Source organism: Pseudophryne corroboree, chromosome 11, assembly GCF_028390025.1.
Source record: "Pseudophryne corroboree isolate aPseCor3 chromosome 11, aPseCor3.hap2, whole genome shotgun sequence".
Lineage (NCBI taxonomy): Eukaryota > Metazoa > Chordata > Amphibia > Anura > Myobatrachidae > Pseudophryne > Pseudophryne corroboree.
In genome coordinates, this window is record NC_086454.1 from 255,938,805 (window position 1) to 255,961,065 (window position 22,261).

Genomic DNA, 22,261 nt, shown 5'->3' on the forward strand with positions numbered 1-22,261 from the left:
ACTGTAATGTGGGGTTGTGTCCATGGATAGTTATGATATTGGAGGGGTGGAGATATGGGACACCGCAACATAAGGAGCCTATAGGGGAAAATGTATATGTCGCCAACTGAAACTGCTTCAAGAAGAGTTATTTTGACTCATTTGGGCAAGTGAAAAATCAAATGGTTTCTTCTTATGGTAGCTTCACACAGCCATATGGGCAGATTTAACAACGAGTGATAGTCTAGTTATCACTTGTTACTAATCATAAAAACCAATCAGCTCTTAACTGTCAATTTTGAAACACATGACAGTTAGGAGCTTAGTGGTTGGAGCACCATTTAAGATTAGTAAGAAATGGTAACTAGAATATCACTCTTTTTAAAATCTGCTCCATTATGTCAGAATTTTTGAGCAATTGAAGATGATGACAGTTAAAGGAAAAATCCACCTTAGCGGTAGATATTTCAAGTGTTACTCCCAGGGTCGGTGCTTGGGAGTTTAGCCTCCCCTCCCTGCAAATGATAAATTTGCACCCTTACTCTTATACAGTATGCTGCAAAAAAGAAGTGTGGGAAGGAAGGGGAGTGGCTACACAGTAGTACCCCAATTCAAATTTGCCACACAGTAGCACAATCTTATTCACAGTACACCATATGTAGTGCCCATGCTGTATATTGCACCACATAGTAGTGTACCTTGTTCACATTACCGCACACAGTAGTACCCCTTATACACAATACCCACTGTAGGTACTCTTATACAAATAATGCCTTCAGTGGTAGTGCCCCTTAAATTTAATGCCCACTGTAGTAGTACCCCTTAGAAAATAATGCCTACTGTAGTAGTGTCACACATATTGCCCACATTAGTAGTGCTACACATAATGCCCACAATAGTAGTGCCCCTTACACATAACGCCCACATTAGAAGTGTCACACATAATGCCCACAGTAGTAGCACCTCTTACACTTAACGCCCTCAGTAGTAGTGCCATACATAATGCCCATAGTAGTAGCGCCCCTTAAACATAATGCCCACAGTAGTGTCATACATAGGTGTATATTCAATTGAAGTAAGAACCTTTCTGACGGACAAGATCCAACATGGCACTATTCAATGCCGGCCGTTTCTGGCCAGAATTCCGACAATGCAGATTCGACTTGATTACAAGTAGAATCTGCATCAGCGGCAAACTGTTGAAAACATCCGCGTTTTAGACAAAAACATGTGAATTGCCAATTAACTCACCGATCCACGTGTTTTCCGACAAGTGCCGTTTTTTCCGACAGTTGAAAAAACATCACTTTCATTGAATTGGTCAAATGCATATTTGACCTAACAACTGTCGAGAAGTGCAGTTTTTCCGACTGTCGGAAAAACTGCCACCAATTGAAAGACCCCCTATAATGGCCCCAGTAGTAGCGCCCCTTACACATAACTTCCACAGTAGTAATATCACACATAATGCCCACATTAGTAGCGCCCCTTACACATAACGCCCACAGTAGTAATGTCACACATAATGCCCACATTTTTAGCTCCCCTTACACATAATGCCCACAGTCGTAGTGCCACACATAATGTCCACAGTAGTAGCACCCCTTAAACGTAACACCCACAGTAGTAGTGTCACATATAATGAACACAGTAGTAGTGCCCCTTTTACATAACACCCACAGTCGTAGTGTCACATATAATGCCACAGTAGTAGGGCCCTTACACTAACGTCTACAGGAGGGGAACTGTAGAAAGAGCTGCGTCCACTACTTCAAGCTGCCGGCGCCACTGGCAATGGTGCAGAATAGAGGAGAGAAGAGGGAGCCGGAGGGACCTGACACAGGAGTCGCACTTCATGCTGTCGGTGCCACTGCCTGTCATACAGTGTGACAGATGTAGTGACAGCCGGTAGCAACAGCAGAGTAGTTGAGCAGTGAGAGCGCCTCTTCAGTCTGGCACCTCCCTGCCTTGCAGGATCTACTGAGCGGGTTGCACTGGATCTGATTGCTCCCCTGAAATGTTACTCCCTTACGCCACCTTACCTGAATTAAGGGGTTCCCTCTTCCAGACTACTTTTCGCTCATTATTATCTATGATTCTACTGGGTCATTACAACAGAGAGCCAATGTGTAAGCCAGCTAAAAGACATGCACTGATAGGGAGGTGGTAAACATTTAAAAATATCTATTATAATGATGAAATTAGCCATTCATTATAATTCTCAAAATGTATAGGATCCGTATAGGGCATACTAGTAAATAGGGTTGTTTACAGAACACTGTGTGCCAAATAGCAAGATGGCTGCATGTGTGACCACCTTTCGCTAAACAATCAGCAAAATAGAAGGAACCAGTCAACAACAGCCTGGAAACTTATTTACAGTTCATAAATCAGAAAAAAATTGTTAACGACAACTTTATTAGAGAGTCCTTAATTACTGATTTATTTGGAAAAGTTATACATACTTATAATTGCAGCAGATTTAGTTATCTTTAGTGCAGGAAGAGCAAAACTTTGCGCTGTCTCCTATGCTGCATATACTCCGGCCACTAGGACCCAGAGTCGGCCGTGAGGTACACCTCCTACCTGATATGCTACTGTACATGTGCAGACTGCAGCCATCTTTACCCTGTAAGAGTGTCACTGTGCTGTACATAGAGGTGAGACACCAAGACACCTGCTATTACCCACTGATAACAGTGGGTAAACCCCTGAATTACCACCGTGTTCCTGCATTAACCCTGTACCTACTGTTTACCAATATACCCAGCATTAGGGACCCCCTGAGACCATCAACCCAATAGGCTATTTATCAACAAAAAAGGCACCAGTCATTCTATTTAAGATAAGAGAATATACTAAATAACCGCCTTGTTTTGCAGCTTAAGAAACTTAATCGCTCTATAGAAACTATGAAATCAGTGAATGACAATCTGCGGAAGCATGAGCAGAGAAAGGTACAACGAAACCTTGCAAAGCTGACAGATGTCTCCACTTCTGGTGCAAACAGCAGCATATACCAGGTAAATTATAGTCACTGGCGAACTACAAAACATTTCCCACTGGAGCTCAACTTATTTATTGCACATATGCAAATAGTTGTTTACTTTGTGGTTGTTGTCTGAAATATAAATAATATAAAACGTAGAATAATCCATTGACATAACCATATTGATTTTAGCCTAAACCTGACCAAGGAGTCACTTCTCATTTTGATAAGGTGATTGATCTGAATGCTATTAAACTGTCAATTATACATAAACAAGTGCTATCACTTCAGTTATTTTGGGTTGAGATTAAAATGCCGGCAGTTAGGATGCCGGGGGTCAGAATACCGACTGCGGCATCCAGATGTTGAGAATCCCAACAGTGGGACGGTAAGTATACTTACTGTCAGGGCCGGTTCAAGGGCGCTCTGCGCCCCGGGCAGGAAAAGGGGTGTGGCCTAATACAGGGGGCGTGGTCAGTTACGCCCCCTGTACATTGCTAGCGCCGCTTGAATGCTGAGCGGTGCGCGATGACGTCATCGCGCACCGCACAGCAAAAGGTCCTCTCCACGAAGGGAAACTAGACGCTATGCGTCTAGTTCCCTTCGTGGAGAGGACCTTTGCTGTGCGGTGCGCGATGACGTCATCGCGCACCGCTCAGCAAAGTTACTCTCCACGAAGGGAAACTAGACGCATAGCGTCTAGTTCCCTTCACAGGAGGCGGACGGGGACGGCAGCGGGCAGCGGAGGCGGACGGGGGACACAGCGGGCAGCAGTGGCGGATCTTGCCACGCTGCGGCGCCCTCCGGATGGCGCCAGCGCCCTCCGGAAGGCGGCGCCCCGGGCAAAAGTCCTGCTTGCCCGTGGCAAGATCCGCTACTGCTTACTGTCCCCCAATTGACCCCTAACCCAAACTCTCCCTTCTAGCAGCCTAGACCTAACCCAAACCCACTGCCTAACCCTAACCCTCCCCGGTTGTGCATAAACCTAACCCCCCCTTCCCGCAGCCTAAACTTAACACCCCCCCCCCCACACACACACACACACACACACACACACACAAACACACAGCTTACCTTTCTGACGTGTCAGCACCTGCCAAATTGGGAACCCAGCGGTTGGGATTCCGGCGCCGGGCTGCCGGTGTCTGCATTCTGAATAGCGTCGGGATTCTGGCATTGGTATTTCAATTGCCGGGATCCTTCCTGACCAGATCCTGTTATTTTGACTGTACAAAAAATAAGAATTTACCTCACAAGATAAGCACTATAGAAAAAATGACTGAAAAACTCCATAGACAAAACACTTTAGTTAAAATAAATGTTCCACCAATTCTTCATGCATCACTTTATTAACCCCCTAATTTCACAGAGATCCTCCTTTTTCTTCTTCTTTTCTTGTGTCCTCATACACCTTGCCTGAATACGCAATGTAAGGTGAGTGAGCCACCAGGTACCGCGCGACTCTGCATTCACCAGTCGTCTTTTTCGCCCTGAAAATGTGTTGCCTCAGAATACTGTACTTTAATAATTGGCATGGTCAGATCACATTCGACTGTGCTGCCCCACTGTGTCCCCCAGTTTTTGATGAGGAGTTCCGGTCTGCAGATGTGCATAATATAATATTTAAATATTCTAAAAAATACTTTTTTAAACTACATTGAATAAAACATTTTATTTTTTAAACAATGTTATGAACGGTTTTGAAGGGAAAAATCGCCAGTTAAGTGGTTAGATGTGAAATGCGACACATATATCTGTATGAGAGTCTGCGAATGGAACACAACAGAACTTGGCATGGAAAAAAAACATGGCCACTGCATCGTAGCACTTCATATACAGATTCAGAGACTCCGTCACACACAGATATCGTTTGATGAGGGTGTACAGACGGAAGTACAAGCTGGGCAGAGTTGCAGAGATCCGTCTGTTTTCATACTGCTCTCTTTCTCCAAGGATAGGCAGATGCACACCGGTAATTATCTCAGCTATGCATCTAAGCATAATGAATAATGATAGAGGAGAATATCTGTATTAGTTGGTGTATGCAATTCAAGCGAAATTACTGCCCAGTAGCGTTCAGCTCTGATCAGCCTAATTATGCGGATTCTAAACAGAAATCTTAGCACAACAGGCCTAACCTGGAACAATGGATAAGAGTTACAGTACAGTACCTTATGGTTTTTTCCAGGTCTAAACTACTGTAAGTGACTGTTGTCTTTTTGTAGGCGTACAACCCATGTTACACCTAATGCAGGTTGTATATTGGGGTTAAAAATGGTACAATGCCTGTGTAGATTATATAATGGCAAAAAAGGTAAGTAATTGCCTCAGGAATGTCTGTACCCCAGATAATGTCCCTATTACAGACCGCACTTCTCCTATTAGATGTATTTTCCAGTGTTTGTTCTAATGCTCTATGTATTCAGGACCAGCTCTAGCAATAGGCAGCTTTAGGTGGCTGCGTAGGGGCGCCGGCCCCTGGAGGGCACCACTGAATTCATCTAGCAAAAAAATAAAAGATGTCTCTGTATGCGGCCTCCTCCTTTCACACTGCGCTATCCGCTGCTGCGGATCTAGGGCCTAATTCAGACCTGATCGCAGCAGCAAAATTTTTCTCTAATGGGCACTGCAGGTGGGGCAAATGTGCACTGCAGGTGGGGCAGATATAACATGTAGAGAGAGTTAGATTTGGGTGGAGTGTGTTCAAACTGAAATCTAAATTGCAGTGTAAAACTAAAGCAGCCAGTATTTACTCTGCACAGAAACAAAATAACTCACCCAAATCTAACTCTCTCTTCACATGTTATATCTGCCCCACCTGCAGTGCACATGGATTTGTCCATTAGAGAAAGATTTTGCTGCTGTGATCAGGTTTGAATTATGCCCCTAATCAGGTGCAGCCGCCTGTATCAGGCTGTACCACATAGCGCATCCTCTGTACTGACATGTGTAACATCAAGTCATGCTAAGCACATAGGAGGTGAATGTAACTATGAATATTAGTATGCCGGGCAGGATTAGAGTTAGGCTTAGGCTGCGGGGAGGGAGGGTTAGGGGAAGGATTAATTCATTTCATTCAAAATGACAGGATTATGGTGGTCTGGTATGCCGCTGTTGGTATTCTGACTGCCGGCATTCCATACCCAACCCCAATTAAATATCCCCACCAGCCCCCATATACAGTACAGTATATAGTATATAAAAAAAAGTGACATTGTTCTCAGTGTCCTATACAATTCCTAACATGCTGTCTAGCATGTATACAGAAAGAATAGATGGTACTCAAGGACTTTTAAAGAGAAAGTATATTGTGAGCAAAGTCACAAAATTGTATGACTTTGCTTACAATATACTTTATCACTTTAAAAGTCCTTGAGTGTTGTCCCTTTTCTCTGTATATATATAATGATGTAATTCACCCCAGCCCACCTAGTGGTCAACTGCATCTTCCCTCTAGGAGGTGGGGTGGGGGGCGCTAGGCTGAAGCTTTGCCTAGGGTGCAGAGAGCTCTTGCACCTGCCGTGTATGTACTGAGAACTGCATGTTAGCTCTACTCTTGCTATGTGTTTTGAATGTAATTCTCAGAATTACTGAAGCCTGATCGTGGCAACACCTTATAGGGAGACATTTGTGAATCCTTTTAACATGGGGAATGTACCAGTGTAATTGGGCCCTAGTGTGCTGTAAGTGCTTTGCTAATGATGTATGGGGTATGAAGCATGGGATACAAATTACCTTTACGCACTGTTACTGTTACAGTGACTTTGAGATACAGAACAGGCAAAACCAAACACATGTTTTTCATTTTTAACACACTTTTCCCTGAAATCCGAGCTCATGTCACCATATTTAACATTTGCTTGTTACAAAGGCAGAGCCGGCCATAGGCATAGGCAAACTAGGCAATTGCCTAGGGCATTTGATATGCCTAGGGGCATCAGCAGCTTCTGCTGATTAAAATGATATGCGGCATGCCTATATTCTGTATGTAGCATTTCATATGCAGATACAGCCACAGTCTCACACAGTATATTGGCATGCTGCATATCAGTTTCATCAGCAGAAGCTGCTTGTGCATCCTAGCCACATAGCAATGCAAATAAGATGCATTTTCATTTAAAAAAAAAGGTGCCCGACGTTAGCATTGATGCAAGATTTGTGAGGACACATCTGTATCCAAGCAGAGGCAGAGGTCACAGTGTTAGTGGAAGTGTGAGTGCTGAGTGCATGTGAGTGGGTTGGTTGTGCAGTAGTGTTCGGAATATGTGTAAGGAGCATTATGTGTGTCATGTAAAAATGCATTAATAATGTGCAACATATGTGTAAAGGGCCACTATTTGTGTCATTATGTGTATAAGGGCATTAATAATGTGCGGCATATGTGTAACAGGGTACTACTGTATGTGTGTCATTATGTGTATAGGGGCACTAATAATGTGCAGCCAATGTGTAGGGGGCACTATGTGTGTCATTATGTGTATAAGGGCATTAATAATGTGCGGCATATGTGTAACAGGGTACTACTGTATGTGTGTCATTATGTGTATAGGGGCACTAATAATGTGCAGCCAATGTGTAGGGGGCACTATGTGTGTCATTATGTGTATAAGGGCATTAATAATGTGCGGCATATGTGTAAGGGACATTATGTGTAAAAGGGCATTAATAAAGGTTGTCATAATGTGTAAGGTGCATTATGTTTATAAGGACATTAATGTGTCTCATATGTGTAAGGGGCATTACTGTGTGTAATTGTGTATAAATGCATTACTAATGTGTGTCATTATGTGTATAAGGTGCTCTACTATGTGGCGTTGCATACAGCAAGGGCACTACTGTGTCGTCTAATGTGAATAAAGAGCAATAAGGTGTGGTGTAATGTGAATAAAGAGCAATTCAGTGTGATGTAATGTGAATAAGGGGCTCTACTGTGAGGAGTAACGTTTATAAGGTAAAGTGATACTACTGTGGGATGTAATATGAATTATAGACACTATTGCAAGATAAAATGTAAATAAAGTTGCAGTACTGTGTGGCGTAATTGGAATTGGGGTTACTATTGTGTGGCCATGCCCCTTCCCAGCAAGAAGATGCCCCTTTTTGGGCTGTGCGTCAAATGTGTGAACTGTTCCTATTTAAAATATAGGGGGTACAAGGACTGCTATGGGTGAGGGGTGATGGTGCTGGGAAAGAGGTGCTTGGTCAGAGGCGGAACCAGTGGTGGTGCCAGGGGGCACCAGCCAAAATCTTGCCTAGGGCATCATATTGGTTAGGGCCGGCTCTGTAAACAAAGGAGATCCTTTAAGTCTGTTTTGCCTATTTAACCCGAATATAAGGAACGCCCTGTCTAATTTATATGAAGAAGCTGAGCGACCTGGTTCAGGGAAACGCGTTAAGGCACTGCTGTGGAATCCCAACCTTTGTTCAGTTTGATCCAGATAAGGACTTTATTGCACACTTGGATTTCCAAGGACTTCACCTGCAAACCACTCCTTTTTAGCACAACCAGCAAGATTATGGAAACCCCTTGAATATCTGCACAGACGAGCAATCATCACCATCTTTATATGGAACTGTGTGAGAGGTACTATTAAGGGTATTACCAGCTGACTGCACAAATAATTCTAAGGAGGAGGAAATCTGCATTTTATTAAGTCCGGGATCACTACATTAATGGTTGGGTCCTTTCCAGCAATTTGAATTAATATCACCTCAGAGCCAATTTTTATTTTTTATTTTATCACATTGCAATCTATATTTTAATTGTATGGTTAACTCCTAAATACCTCATTTTCACGTTTTTAATTTATGTGATAATCATGTTTATTAAAATTTCTAACTGATCCAGTGGTAATTGATTTATTGTATAATTGGCGACACAACTCATAGCGCTGGTACCTCTCTGCTAATTTATATTATACATCATTATAGATAGCTCCCTCACTCCTTCTGGTTCTCTGACACTATTACCTGGTTCTCTCCTATCCAGTGAATTCACAAGGGGCTCCGGGCCACTCCCAGGTGGTGACACCAAAATGCCGGCTCCACCACAGTGATAGGAGGCAAGTGCTGCAGTATGACGTTCTCCTGCAGAACTCAGTTTCTGTCACTGAGAAGGAGCCAACAGTGCTGGAGAGCGATGGAGTGAGGTCGTTGGGGGCTTCCCCAGCAATGCCACGCCCCTTTATTGTTGTCAGAAGAGCTTTTACTGCATTTCCCGGTAACCCGTCCAGTTATCGATGCAGAGGGTAATGTCAGCAAAAGCTAGCATTACCCTGTAGAAGCCTATGGGCTTCTCTCCGCATCAGATGCTGTCCGAGGGATCCGATTGGATCCCTCCCAGCATGCCCCGCAGCCGCCACATCTCTGCGTATGTGCAGATGGACTCCTGGGTCATAAACCCGGAAGTCCAGGGAAGGGAGCACTGGGTCGTAAACCCGGAAGTCCAGGGAAGGGAGCACTCTTATCGGAAGAGCTGTCCTTCTCAATACCAACCACATACGTGCATATGTGAGTAGTATCGGTGCGATGTCCGGCGATGTGTAGTAGGGTGTACACCGCAAGGTTAGTACATGCTTACCTTTCCTTGCTTCTCACCCTCCTTCTCTTTGGTTTCCATCCTGTGACCCACTCTCACCCGGGATCCGGTCTGAAGATCGGCACTGTCTAGGTCGACAATGTTTAGGTCGACCACTATAAGTCGACAGGGTTGGAAGGTTGACAGGGTTTCTAGGTCGACATGTGCTAGGTCGACAGGTCAAAAGGTCGACATGAGTTTTTTGGGTTTTTTTTACTTTGTCATACTTAACGATCCACATGGACTACGATCGGAACGGTAATCTGCCCAAAGTATGGCGAGCGAAGCAAGCCATGTGAGGGGACACGGTGCACTATTTGGGGTTCGACCTTTTGACCTGTCGACCTAGCACATGTCGACCTGGAAACCCTGTCAACCTTCCAACCCTGTCGACCTAGTGACTGTCGATCTATAGTGGTCGACCTAAACATTGTCGACCTAGACCAGGGGTGGGGAACCTCCGGCCCGCGGGCCGTATAAGGCCCGCTAAACCGTTTGGTCGGGCCCACCCGCTCCTCTCAGTGAGACACGCCGCCGCACAGTCCGGCGGCAGCGTGTCTCAGCTGTCACCACACGGAGGAGAGCGCGGCTATTGTCGGGCGGCGGCGTGTAGGACTTGAAACCAGCCGCCGGTTCGTGAGCCAATCAGAGCTCGCGGACCGGCAGCCAATCAGGAGCCGCGGCTGCCGGTCCGCGAGCTCTGATTGGCTCTCGAACCGGCGGCTGGTTTCAAGTCTTACACGCCGCCGCCCAACATAGCCGCGCTCTCCTCCGTGTACCCGCCGAAAGGAGCGGTAAGCGGGACGGGAGGGGGGGGGGGGGACGGGGGGGCATCTGTATACCTGGCACTGTGGGGGTCATCTGTATACCTGGCACTGTGGGGGCATCTGTATACCTGGCACTGTGGGGACATCTGTATACCTGGCACTGTGGGGACATCTGTATACCTGGCACTGTGGGGGCATCTGTATACCTGGCACTGTCAGGGGCATTTGTATACCTGGCACTGTGGGGACATCTGTATACCTGGCACTGTGAGGGGCATTTGTATACCTGGCACTGTGGGGACATCTGTATACCTGGCACTGTGGGGACATCTGTATACCTGGCACTGTGAGGGGCATTTGTATACCTGGCACTGTGGGGGCATCTGTATACCTGGCACTGTGAGGGGCATTTGTATACCTGGCACTGTGGGGACATCTGTATACCTGGCACTGAGGGGCATTTGTATACTACCTGGCACTGTGAGGGCATTTGTATGCCTGGCACTGTGGGGGCATTTGTATACCTGGCACTGTGGGGGCATCTGTATACCTGGCACTGTGAGGGGCATTTGTATACTGGCACTGTGGGGGCAATTGTGGATCTGGCACTGCACTATTGGGGGCATATGTGTATCACGTCCCATTTTAACTGGCCACACCCATTTTTTGGGCGCGCGGGGGCAGACTTGTATGGCCCACGAAGGATTTTATAAATATCCAAATGGCCCTCGGTAGTAAAAAGGTTCCCCACCCCTGACCTAGACAGTGTCGATCTAATGATCCACACCCTCTCACCCTGCCCACTGTGCCTGGTTCTTTTTCCTCTGCTACTCTGCTTGCACAGCAGCCAATTATCCCCATAAGCGCAGAAGCTGAGTTTTTTCTGGCGCTTATGCTGTATGCCGAAATCCCTGAGGTCAGTGCGCAATGTAACTTGCGTGAGACTCTGAATCACCCCCATGAGGTACTGTGTTGATTTGATTATTTCTTCACTGGGACAGGGACCGGAATGTCACAGGGGTCATTCAGATCTGATCGCTAGGCAGCTATTTTTTCTGTCCTGCGATCAGATAGTCGCCGCCTACAGGGGGAATGTATTTTCGCTGTGCAAGTGTGCGAATGCATGTGTAGCAGAGCTGCACAAACTAATTTTGTGCAGCCTCTGCGCAGCCCAGGACTTATTACTCAGCAGCTGCAATCACATCAGGCTGTTTGGGACCGGATTTGACGTCATACACCCTCCCTTCAAACGCTTGGTCCTGCCTGCGTTTTTCCAGACACTCCCTGAAAATGGTCAGTTGCCACCCACAAACGGCCTCTTCCTGTTAATTTCCTTGCGAACGCCCGTGCAAATGGATCCTTCGCACAATCGCATCGCTGACCGGCGATCCCCGTTGCAGCTGCCCGTCACGCCTGCACATTGTGGTGCATACGCATGCGCAGTTCAGATCTGATCCCCCGCTGTGCGAAAACGCACAGCAGCGATCAGATCTGAATTACCCCCACTGTCCTAAAGATGTGTTCAGTTGTTTCATACGTGACAATATTTTAAGAAAACTTCCAGAGATACTATACTTGGCTGCTATGCATGTGTATTTAAGTTCATTGTGTGTGGTGCTGTGTCCTGAGTAAGGTGGCAGGGAACCAGACAGATAGGGCAGGGTGAGGAGGAGAGTGGGTCACAGGAAACCAAAGCGAAGGAGGGTGAGAAACAGATAGAGGAAGATAGGAGAGAATCAGGGAAGGGGTTAGAGAACCAGGAGTGATAAAGTATAGGATAAGAGGGAAAGAGAGAGAGACAAAAAAGGAGGAAGCAGAAAGAACCAGAAAAAGAGAAAAGAGAGAAGAAGAGAGAGAACCAGATTGGAAGGGAGAATACAAATAAAAAGAGGTGGGGAGAGAAGACAAAGAACCAAAATGGAGCAGGACACCGAGTGGGGGAAAGTGGGGGGCCCTACATTTACAAATGTTGTTGCTGAATTGGAGGATTTGTTCAGTACAGTTACCCAATGCTGAGAAACAGGGACTTTTCAATTGGATGCAGTCAAAACTTAGACATTCAAAAGGTTGACACCAAAAAGTTTGAATTGGTCAAAATGTCTACAACCAAAAAATTGACAGGGTCATAAGGTCGACCGGGTCATAAGGTTGACAAGCAAAATGTAGATACAGTCAAAACGTTGACAATGGGGGAAAAAATATGAAAAATCAAGTTTTTGACTGTATGAGAAATATACCAATTCATTCCCAGGCAGAAATGTTCATTCAAAACTGGGGCCTGGCCCAGGGAATTATGGTCAGGTGGAAATGATGGTAGTAAGTGGGAAACAATACTTTACTAGTACAAATGTGAAATAGGCCCTACACACTGGCCGATATTCCTCAAAGATATGAACGATCTCGTTCATTATTGAACGAGATACCGTTCATATCTTTCAGTGTGGAGTCACCAGTGATGAACGATGCACGGCCCCGCGCTCGTTCATCGCTGGTTCCCCGTCGGCTGTGCATGCAGGCCAATATGGACAATCTCGTCCATATTTGCCTGCACTTCAATGGAGCCGGGTGACGGGGGGAGTGAAGAAACTTCACTCCCCCGATCACTGACTCCCCCCCCCGTCGGGTCGCCCGTCGGTCGTATCCGCCGTCGGGAAGCTCGGCGGCGGATCTTTAAATGTGTAGGGCCCATTAGTCTCTACATCGCGTGTCCACTTTAGATTGGACAAATTAGTAATCCTACAGCTACCGGATCAGAAGTGTTGTATTTGGTATCTCTGAAAGACATTCATAACATTAAAGATTTTGTGAAAGTATCCAATGTATATGTACGATCCTTACTCATTATTAAAACATTCATTTTCTACAAAGAAGCCAAGCAATTGTGATAGAACAGAACCAGAAGCTTCAACTGGAAGATCTGCTATTCCACATTCTGATCACTTGTTCAGCTTTGCCAGCTTCCTTAAGCAGCCTTTTAGACAATTAAACAGCACAGGTAAGAAATAACAACTTGTAAAATCTACATTGTCCAAGATTTTATTGTGATTGACTCTATGGGCATTGGTTTGTTGGAGTAGTCCTGATGTTTGCAACCAATTGGTGGTTACTAGGCGCCTTAAATGCCTACAGTCCCGATTTGCCATGATCGATTTTTGGCCACTGTTCCGCCGCTGAGATTCTTGGTGTTCATGCTTCTTCCACTGTAGATGGATACTACTCACTGTCTTCAAGGGCACACCAACAAATACCGCCGTTGCCTCCTCCAGACTATGGCCATGCTCAATGGCTCCCTTTTGTCACTCAGTCAAGTCACGTATACGACCCATGGTTCCACCTGAAAAAAAACACAATATCTCAACAAATTCACATTGTACCTCAGACATTCACAATGATCATCCAAATGTATTATCTACATGCATGTTCGTGCCTCACGTTGTTGAACTTATACCACTTGTCTTTCTACATTCCATATTTTGCGTTTATATTGGTCCCTTGTGTGCCCACTAGTAGCCACATTGTACACAGCTTTGTTTAAAAACTTTCAGTACATTCTCACCTCTATAACTTGCAGTCAGAATAATGTTCACCACACTCATACTCCCTGAGTAAAAGTAAATAAGTTTATCAGAATAAATACAAAGGGAGTTAAGCAAATTATGCCGGTGCTAGTACCATACCTTCTCACCGCCAAACAGTATAGGGTAACTCTAAAAGTGCATTCAAAATACAATCTCACCCAGTTGTGCACTATTACATCCCATTTTGGGTTTCTTCTGTCACCTGCCTTGGACTCACTGAATATATATAGTATTTTAGTATATTTTTCATGTTGACAATATAAAAATTATGCAGTTTATATGTTGTAGTACCTGGACAAACATTGAGAACGCCATACAAAAATGTAAAGACAAAATAATCACTATAGCATAGTATGTGCAGTTTAATTACAGATACAAATGTGCAGATTTATCCTTAATAAGATTCAATGATAAACCAAAGTTCAAGTTAATAAACAGAACATGTTATGCATAAATCCATGTGGGTTACAAAATTCCAGAGAAGAGACAAAAACCTGGATGGTACAGGAAGAAATTATTAGTATTATTTATTATTATTATTATTATTATTATTATTATTATCATCAAAACATTATTTAAAAATAAAAAAATCCAAGGTGACAACAAATTTGATGCAGTTTTGAAGAGCCTTCTCTGGTGACCTCCGCACTGTTCTCTCTCTCTCTCTCTCTCTCTCTCTCTCTCTCTCTCTCTCTCTCTCTCTGTGCGACCTTCATAAATGACGCTAAGTGCTGGCTTGTGTCACGGTTCATGTAGTGTGTGCGATTTATCTGTTGACATTAGCATGAGAACAATACAAACCAACAAAGTCAGAAACAATTGCACACATCCTAACTATGCACTATAAAATATTACACATATTCATTCTATGCAGCTATGTGGCTTTTATTTTAACAAACAATAATGGTAAATCCTTCCAGGATGTGTTTTGCAAAAGGTTATTTAAAAGCAAGGCTGCCGCCTACTGATACAACTTACTTTATTAAACAGCTTTGTTATGTGTTCTCAATGTTTTAATAGATATTTCATATACAGTATGTAACATTTTTTGATATTTTTTTTAACGTAGAAAGCAAATTATTTTGCCTGTACTGTCCACACTCCACTTCTCTATCAGTAAAGATAACCAACACCCAGATTTTTTGTAAATTTTACCTCTGACCCCCAACTACAGTAGCTGAACAGGGATTAGATGTCCAGGACTTCTGCAATTCAGATATTCACTCAAAAGCCAGTTGCTCCATAACGGATAATTCTGTTGCAGTGGTCAGCAGGAGACTTGTGACTCCTACCAGTGCTTACAAGGCATTGGGTCAGCTGTAGTCAACAGTGCTCTCAATACACAACAAGCCCTGAGGTGTCAGAAGACTTCTATGAGGCTCTAAAGTTAGGGGAGTATTGATCAAATGGCAGGGGTACCAGACTTCAAGTTTGGGCCCATCTTCAAATTAGAGGGAGGAGGGATTAAGCATTTTATACTTAGTTTGCATTAATGTCTTTTGCAGGTGCAGAAGACAGACAACTACAGTTTGTGTTGTCTGTTGTCATCTGCAACTACTGACAGACAACTGTCTTGGTGGTGGTGGTAAGTAGTTATTGTTGTTTTATATGGCAAAGGTGATTGTGTATATTATTTTGGCTTATACCAATGATTTATATGGCATATTATAATGTAAATATTCACACAGTGGCTGATTCAGGGGTGGAAGCAAAGCAAAATAAATATGAAGCAAATTTGCCCTTTGGCAAAACCATGTTGGACTGCACATGGCCAGATTTAAAATGTGCAGAGAGATTCAGGCTATGTACACATCAGAACGATGTTCGCTCAATGCGACATCATCTGCGATGGAACCCCAACATCGGCAAGTGCATACACACTTGCCGATGTCGGCTGTGATGGGAAGGGGGTAGTGGATCGGGGCCATGCTGCATTCGACAGCATGGCCCTCGTACGCAATATCACACATCGGACCATGCAGGTCCAACGTGCGATGAAGGATACAACCCGCAGGAGTGCGTATCATATTCCGTATCGAGCGTACACACTATACAATATGGCAACGAACAGGCCGATATCAGCTAGATCGTATGCGATATTGCATAGTGTGTATGCACCCTTAGAGTTAAAAAGGGCACGTCCTAGTTGAAATCTAAAATGCACGTACAAATAAAGATGTCCAGTACTTGTGAGCTACAAGCAAAATTTGCCAGTTATCACCATATATGCAAAAGAAACAAAAATGTATTTGCACCCCTTGCAATGCAACCAGGGCCGGCCCGAGGCCAAATTATTTGGTAAGAGAATAAATACTTTGGCGCCCACCTAAGCACTTTTGCGCGTAAAATAATTAAGGAGGTGTGGTCTCATTGTAAAAGCCCAGTTGTAGTACCCCTTACACATTTGCCCACTGTATAAGTGCCCCTTATACCTTTGCCAACTGTATAAGTGCCCCTTACACCTTTGCCCACTATATAAGTGCCCCTTACACATTTGCCCACTATATAAGTGCCCCTTACACATTTGCCCACTATATAAGTGCCCCTTACACATTTGCACACTATATAAGTGCCCCTTACACATTTGTACACTATATAAGTGCCCCTTACACATTTGCCCCCACTATATAAGTGCCCCTTACACATTTGCACACTATATAAGTGCCCCTTACACATTTACCCACTATATAAGTGCCCCGACACATTTGCCCACTGTTGAAGTTCCCCTTACATATTTTGCCCATTTTAATACTTCCCCTTACATATTAATCTAATCAAAGTACTTTATTACCTGATATGACCCCTGTGCCCGGAGACTCGCACTATAGTACTAGAAGTAGAAGAATCTCAAAATAAACTACTGCTACTAGTAGCCAGACAGCAAGGGCGTCTAGGAGCGGTAGTTTATTTTGCATGTACAGTAATGCCTCTGATGAAGGACCTCTGTCCGAAAAGCTTTAGGTGTGGTGACTGACTGATTCAAGGACGAACCCTGGTTGATGTTGATGACCGCTTGGTAGTTCAGCAGTTCCGGAGCTCTGATCTACAGTCCCATATGAGATCTGGGAGGGTAACTTCACTTCTGCCTGCAATGATGTCCTACCCACTCTAGTGGTTTATATGCTTTTTATCATCTATTTTTGTGAGTGTACTGGAATAAAATTTAATTTTTTATTTTATCCGGCTGTTTTGCACTATGTTCTTTTCTCTTTTTGAAATACTGAAAAGTGAAGTGTCTGATTGACCATTCGTTATCTGGTCCTAGCATCTTAAGACCTAACAATTGTATGCTTGTTATGGAAAAGAAGGAATTCCTTCGGTAATAAGAGACTTTGGGGGACATGTACTAAGCAGTGATAAAAGTGGAGAAGTGAGCCAGTGGAGAAGTGGCCCATGGCAACCAATCAGCTGCTGTGTATACTTTTATAGTATGCAAATTATAAATGTTACATCAATGCTGATTGGTTGCCATGGGCCACTTCTCCACTGGCTCACTTCTCCACTTTTATCACTGCTTAGTACATGTTCCTTTGTGAGTGAATTATCAGCCGTGTTCCTTCTGGGACATTGAAAGGACTCTAAAGAGAAGAATCTCTTTTTATGATATCTTCATGTAAGGAACTTTTTCTTCTCCACTTTTGAACATTTGTGCGCTATTGGTGTACAATTTCTTGTTTACTGTATGCATTCTTAGACCGGTGAAGGGTCTTATTTGGTCACCAGAGCTGCACTGAAACTTGTTGGCGCTAATGCAAATCAGTTTTCATTTTCTATGTACAGTCATGTGAAGAATCTCAAAATAAACTACCGCTCCCAACAGCCCTTGCTGTCTGGAAGCAAGGGATTCTGGGAGCAATAGTTTATTTTTATTTTTATTCACATTACTGTAGAGGGGTGCACTACCAGACATAGCGCGGCAGTGCCAACATCACTGCCTGCTCGGTGAGTCTCCGGACAGGTGCTACATATGAGGGCGTATCAGAAATGGCCTACTCTATGCTTCGCCTTACTCAGCTGCGTAACCAGCGTATGCATAAAACCGGCCCAGAATGCAGCATGGTTTGTCCAGGTGCAAAGTTGCTGATGTTTTTGTTTACCCAAGTCTGAATCAGCCCCATAATGCCCCAGTATCCTGCACTTCTTCTTTAATCCTTTACTGCAGTCGTGTCCTATTACTTATGCAGCTTCCAACCAATTTGCTCTTTTCCAGAAAAAAAGAAGAGTAAAGCTTATGTACCTTTCAGCGGTGGTGGGCCATCTTCTATGGGCTTAAACACTACAAAACCTCAGAATGACTTAGGGCTTGCGAGCTGGTCGAAGAGTTCAAGCTTACACAGAGGAGCCAGTCCGTCCCAGTGCTTATGCCAGCAATCAAGATCCATCTACGTTGCAGACTCCACAGCAATGCTTTCATCCCAACATATATTATGTGGAAGAAAGTATCCACGTGCCAGTGCATCTGGTAATCCAGCCTTTGAGAGGAGACTGCAGGAACTGTTGTTAAAAGATTGTCAAGAAGGAAAATGTAAGAGCACCTCAGATCTCCCACACATGCAGCCACATGACGCATTAAGATGCAGGTACATGAACCATTTTTAATTATAACTTTCAAATATATTTCTCTATAATATATACAGTAACTCCACTGTAAGATAAATTTAAACAATCACCTCATGTTAACATCTACTCGGCTAACTGTCATTGTGGCAGATGTATTAAGCCTGGAGAAGGGATAAGGAAGTGATAAAGCAGTGATAAGCGTAAGGTGATAATGCACCAACCAATCAGCTCCTAACTGTCATTTTTAAAATCCATAATGAGTGGTTGGTGCGTTATCACCTTGCGCTTATCACTGCTTTATCACTTCTTTATCCCTTCTTAACACTTCTGCCCCAATGTTACAGAAGGTGCCCATTCTTCCAGATGTATGTCTTTTATTAAGATGCGGGTTACCACTCAGGAGTCCCTGGCTTCGCAGGGCGGGCCTTGTTGCGGAGCCCTAGGTCACTTGGCCGGAAAGGTATCAGAGGCGTAGCTAGGGTTTTCGGAGCCCAGGGCAAGATGGAAAATAGCGCCCCCATCCCCAAAAAAACAGCAAAAGAAGCATGTGCGCACGGCGGGGGGAAATGGGCGTGACCACACACCATAAGGGGTGTGGCCATGCACCAGAAGGGGTGTGGCCACTGAAAATTGCCCACAGTGCCAGTTACATTGCCCCACAGTGCCAGATACAATGCCCCACAGTGCCGGATACATGCCCCACAGTGCCGGATACATGCCCCACAGTGCCAGTTACATGCCCCACAGTGCCAGATACATTGCCCCGCAGTGCCAGATACATTGCCCCACAGTGCCAGTTACATGCCCCACAGTGCCAGATACATGCCCCACAGTGCCAGTTACATTGCCCCACAGTGCCAGTTACATTGCCCCACAGTGCCAGTTACATGCCCCACAGTGCCGGTTACATTGCCCCACAGTGCCGGATACATGCCCCACAGTGCCGGATACATGCCCCACAGTGCCAGATACATTGCCCCACAGTGCCAGATACATTGCCCCACAGTGCCAGTTACATGCCCCACAGTGCCAGTTACATTGCCCCACTGTGCCAGATACATGCCCCACTCAGTGCCAGATACATGCCCCCCTGTGCCGCCCCCCCCCCCGGTCACTCACCGCTTGTGTTGATATGTGAGGGGAGGAGAGCGCAGCGCAGTTCCTCTCCTTCCCCTCACCGCTCCAGGTCTCCGGCGCCTCTGAAAGGTATACATGAATTGCTACTTAACAATGCTATATATCGCATTGAACTGATGCGATATGCTGTATAGTGAAAAGTAACAATTCTATTTTCACTGTCTTTGTAAATAGACCCCCTTATTGTTTATGTTGTTTATGTTGAAAAAATACATGTATTCATCAAGTTCAGCTTTTCATTCTCGCCAGCCCCAGTTTATCCAGGAAAGTTAAAACCCCATAGTGTATAAACCCCAGTGCAGTATAAAATAGGAAATACTGTATTCCTGAGATCCTATCTAGTGCTAACAATCAGAGGATCCCCTGAATCAGCATGCCAAATAATCAGAGGATCCCCTGAATCAGCATGCCAAATAATCAGAGGAGCCCCTGAATCAGCATGCCAAATAATAGGGAAATATGTTAAAGCTTCTGAAGAGTGGAGAAGTGGATTAAGTGAAGTTGATCATAGTGACCAATCATCTTCAGATGTGTAATCCTACACATAGATCCATAGGCGGTTCTATATTGGGTGCAGTGTGTGGCCCCTGCACGGGCCCCTAGGTCCGGGGGGACCCACACCACTCACCCTGCACCCATATAGTATACTTACCCCTCCGGAGTCTCGAGGTGGCGTCCCTGCAATGCGGGCACAAATCACTTTTAAAATGGCCGCGTGGCCATTTCCGAGTGATTTGCGCATGCGCACTGAAGATGTCCCCGAGAACAAGGCGCGGGTGCCATGTTCCTGAAGGCCTGCGGATGCGCAGTATACTCTACCATTATGCCAGAGTCTACTTGCTGCCGGAGAGGAGGGGGCCCACGATAGAGGCTGTATGCAATTCCCCATCTCTCTTAAAATGCCCCTGCATAGATCTATGCGTCATACTCGTGAGACAGGTGGCATGGCTGAGTCTGTGAGATGTAGCGTACCGCGTTTTTCTTCATATGTTGCGTAGGTTCTGCATACCCCAACATGGGCCTGGGTCAGAAGTACCCGCTCCCCCTCCCCCTATGAGCCTCTGGTAATATGGACCACCATAGGGCATAGATGTTGACTTTCAGGCTGCCCCATCCGGGATCGGGGAGCCATGTTGGTACAACGGAAGGCAGTGCCAGGGCATACCAAGATTACCTGCATTGCACACTGGGGGCGTGGCTACTATGATGTGATTCAGCGCAAATCTCTTCATTACTCGTGGGTGAGCTAACTTCACCTGGCTCTGTGAGACTTGCCCACATTTTCAGGAGTGGCACACGATTTTTGGGAGCCTGCCGGCCATCCGGGATTGTAGGCAAGTACTGTATGCCACAGCGGAATACTCACAGCAACAGTAATAGCTAATTAAATAATCCAGCCACGGACAATAAATACATTTAAAAAAAAACACTCTTAGCACTAATACATATGTGGGATTGTTGAAACATGAACAATAAAATCTAAAGTTTAAACAGATATTTAGAATACTTGAAAATCTAAGCTATACTGCGGAGATAATGAGGTATCACCCCCCCCCCCCCCCCCCGAACTTCACCCTTTTTACACGGGTCCAAGGCAGACTCGGATCATCCCGCCTTGCTCGGTTAACCCGAGCGCGCCCGAACGTCATCATCCCGCGGTTGGATTCTCGCGAGATTCATATTCTATATAAGGAGCCGCGCGTCGCCGCCATTTTTCACTCGTGCATTGGAAATGATAGTGAGAGGACGTGGCTGGCGTCCTCTCAGTTTTATTCAGGTGGCTGCAAATATCTGTGCTCACAGCTTTATTGTGGGGACTGGGGACCAGCAGTATTATATAGGAGGAGTACAGTGCAGAGTTTTGCTGACCAGTGACCACCAGTATTATACGTTCTCTGCCTGAAAAACGCTCCATATCTGTGCTCAGTGTGCTGCATATATCTGTGCTCACACTGCTTTATTGTGGGGACTGGGGACCACCAGTATTATATAGGAGGAGTACAGTGCAGAGATTTGCTGACCAGTGACCACCAGTATTATACGTTCTCTGCCTGAAAAATGCTCCATATCTGTGCTCAGTGTGCTGCATATATCTGTGCTCACACTGCTTTATTGTGGGGACTGGGGACCACCAGTATTATATAGGAGGAGTACAGTGCAGAGTTTTGCTGACCAGTGACCACCAGTATTATACGTTCTCTGCCTGAAAAACGCTCCATATCTGTGCTCAGTGTGCTGCATATATCTGTGCTCACACTGCTTTATTGTGGGGACTGGGGACCACCAGTATTATATAGGAGGATTACAGTGCAGAGTTTTGCTGACCAGTGACCAGTGACCACCAGTATTACACATTCTCTGCCTGAAAAACGCTCCATATCTGTGCTCAGTGTGCTGCATATATCTGTGCTCACACTGCTTTATTGTGGGGACTGGGGACCACCAGTATTATATAGGAGGAGTACAGTGCAGAGTTTTGCTGACCAGTGACCACCAGTATTATACGTTCTCTGCCTGAAAAACGCTCCATATCTGTGCTCAGTGTGCTGCATATATCTGTGCTCACACTACTTTATTGTGGGGACTGGGGACCACCAGTATTATATAGGAGGAGTACAGTGCAGAGTTTTGCTGACCAGTGACCACCAGTATTATACATTCTCTGCCTTAAAAA

The 22,261-nt window shown here is 45.0% G+C and overlaps 1 protein-coding gene across 3 annotated transcripts in view; it reads left to right on the forward strand.

The window, feature by feature from the left end:
* C11H16orf78 (chromosome 11 C16orf78 homolog) overlaps positions 1 to 22,261 on the forward strand; it is a 40,415-nt gene that overhangs the window by 483 nt on the left and 17,671 nt on the right. For 2 of the 3 annotated variants that reach the window (XM_063946183.1, XM_063946185.1), the window contains exons 2-4: positions 2,862 to 3,002; positions 13,181 to 13,307; positions 18,101 to 18,470. In XM_063946183.1, coding sequence (XP_063802253.1) covers positions 2,862 to 3,002; positions 13,181 to 13,307; positions 18,101 to 18,470 — 638 coding nt within the window. The remainder of the gene's footprint in view (positions 1 to 2,861; positions 3,003 to 13,180; positions 13,308 to 18,100; positions 18,471 to 22,261) is intronic. The other variant, XM_063946184.1, reaches the window with a different exon arrangement.